The sequence below is a fragment of the Amphimedon queenslandica genome, unplaced genomic scaffold, assembly GCF_000090795.2.
Source record: "Amphimedon queenslandica unplaced genomic scaffold, v1.1 AMPQUscaffold_13141, whole genome shotgun sequence".
Taxonomy (NCBI): domain Eukaryota; kingdom Metazoa; phylum Porifera; class Demospongiae; order Haplosclerida; family Niphatidae; genus Amphimedon; species Amphimedon queenslandica.
Window position 1 is genome coordinate 96,774 of NW_003546623.1, and position 1,919 is coordinate 98,692.

General features: G+C 32.2%; 1 protein-coding gene across 1 annotated transcript; it reads right to left on the bottom strand.

Annotated features, from left to right (window-relative positions):
* Positions 1 to 287: 287 nt before the first annotated feature.
* On the bottom strand, positions 288 to 1,385 carry LOC109584977 (proteasomal ATPase-associated factor 1-like). Its single transcript, XM_020000882.1, has 4 exons — positions 1,306 to 1,385; positions 805 to 929; positions 562 to 644; positions 288 to 475 (listed from the first exon to the last, which is right to left on the bottom strand). Exons 1-4 carry the CDS (start codon positions 1,381 to 1,383, stop codon positions 315 to 317), a joined length of 447 nt encoding a protein of 148 aa, XP_019856441.1. The 5' UTR covers positions 1,384 to 1,385; the 3' UTR covers positions 288 to 314.
* Positions 1,386 to 1,919: the final 534 nt, after the last annotated feature.

Genomic DNA, 1,919 nt, shown 5'->3' on the forward strand with positions numbered 1-1,919 from the left:
TTGTTTTTACTTATACATAACACACTATAGCTACCCAACTAAAGTAAGGTTTAAACTTGCTACTTTTGATAGGCAGAACAAAATTGATATTCACCATTTTCTTTTTTTTCACTAAATGTTGTTGTCGTTTATGAATCATTGAGTAAAACTTAGTACTGAAAATTATGGAATTTATGCAAGATTGAAGGATATCAACTTTCAAGTTCTTTGTACTATAATAAATAGACATACATGTAATTTAACATTATAAAGATTGTAAACCAAATATAAAACCAAGTAAATTGGTTGCTATTATACAATACCGACTGTATTATTCAAATGTTCTCATACATACGTACACGTCCATCCCTAGAACTAGTGTATGTCACATGATGTCTTCTCACTATTGAACTTATTGGATCAATATCAGTACCAGTTATATGATCATTGAGTAATGTGTCATCATTATAACTCCAATTAATGCACACCCCATTCTCTGCAGTAAAAATAAGAAACAATAAAATACGTAAACTATAAGAGAAATTAGAGAAGAAAGAGGAGGAGGGAGTATGTGTTACTTACTGTGTCCTACTAATACTTTATTATTATTATAACACAGTGAACATATTGGTGATGATGATAATCTTATTGTCTTTAATGGTGACCTGTATAAACAAACAATACAGTTCACTGGAAGCATTACCTACTGGACCTCTATCTCTCCGTCCCTTCCTCCTTCCCTCCCTCCCTCCCTCTCTCTCCCTCCCTAGCTCCCTCCCTCCCTCTCTCTCCCTCCCTCCCTCCCTCCCTCTCTCTTCCTCTTACTTGATATGTCTTAAGTCCAGTAGTATCAGTTCTCCATTTTCATTTCCAATGATTAGTTTATCCTCACTATCAATGGTGACTCCTCTCATTAAAGGAGCAGGATCATTATGAACATAATTACTGATCTATCAATTAATATAATGGACACACTTATAACACATGAAGATAATTAAGTAAGTATTGATAACATGTATTTGTATATGCATCAGATAAAATTGTAAAAATGGAGAATTCTCTCCTTTTGACTTGGCAAAATTTGGCCAATGACCCTCTACTATGTATGGTACAGGGACTTTTGCCCAATTTTTGAGTAACTTTAACAATTCATAAAAAATTCAAATTTCATCAGAATCAGCTCAAACTTTCTACACAACATAAGTACACGTATATGCGTCAGAATATAAAAATGGAGAATTCTATCCTTTTCAATTTTGGCAAAATTTGGTCATAGACTGTACTAAAGTATGCTCTCTCCTCTTTTCTCTCATTCCTTCTTCTTACCATTGTTTTATTTCTAATGTCAAATATTCTTAATTGCCCATCATCAGATACTGACCACAGAGCTTTATTACCTTCCATACAGTATTTATCAACTGCAGAATATATAACAGTGTAAATTCATTATTAAACACACAAAGTACTGTACATTATTGTACACATTTACTATTACAATTTTACAATTAATGTCATTTAAAATACATTAAACATTCATAAGAACATAACATATAATATATAACATATAAGAACATGCATCTATCCATCAGAAAAATGAGAAAATGAAATAAAAATGAAGAATACGGCTTTGATGAAATACAATGAACAAACTATAGGGAGCCTTTTTTGAGGGCTATATAGTTCACGGATTTTGTTGCTATTCGCAAAAATAAATTACTCGAATTAATTATACATGGGTGTCACAGTGGAGAATTCAAAATTTAATACAGCAAATTATATCCACTAAATTTATAGCCCTCGAAAAAAGGCGCCCTACTGTACCCAGTACTATAACAGATTCCTTTCAGGGGGTGGGAGTGCAATATGGTCGAAACTTGATTGTTACAACATGCCCTTCCATAAAAAACTTTATTCAATGACAAACAAAGTATTAAATATAA

Coding starts and splice junctions, on each gene's coding strand:
- LOC109584977 (XM_020000882.1), bottom strand. CDS start 1,383: ATGGAAGGTAATAAAGCTCTGTGGTCAGTATCTGATGATGGGCAATTA. Junction 930..1,305: donor ACATTAGAAATAAAACAATG/GTAAGAAGAAGG, acceptor ATTAATTGATAG/ATCAGTAATTATGTTCATAA. Junction 645..804: donor CTGGACTTAAGACATATCAA/GTAAGAGGAAGA, acceptor TTGTTTATACAG/GTCACCATTAAAGACAATAA.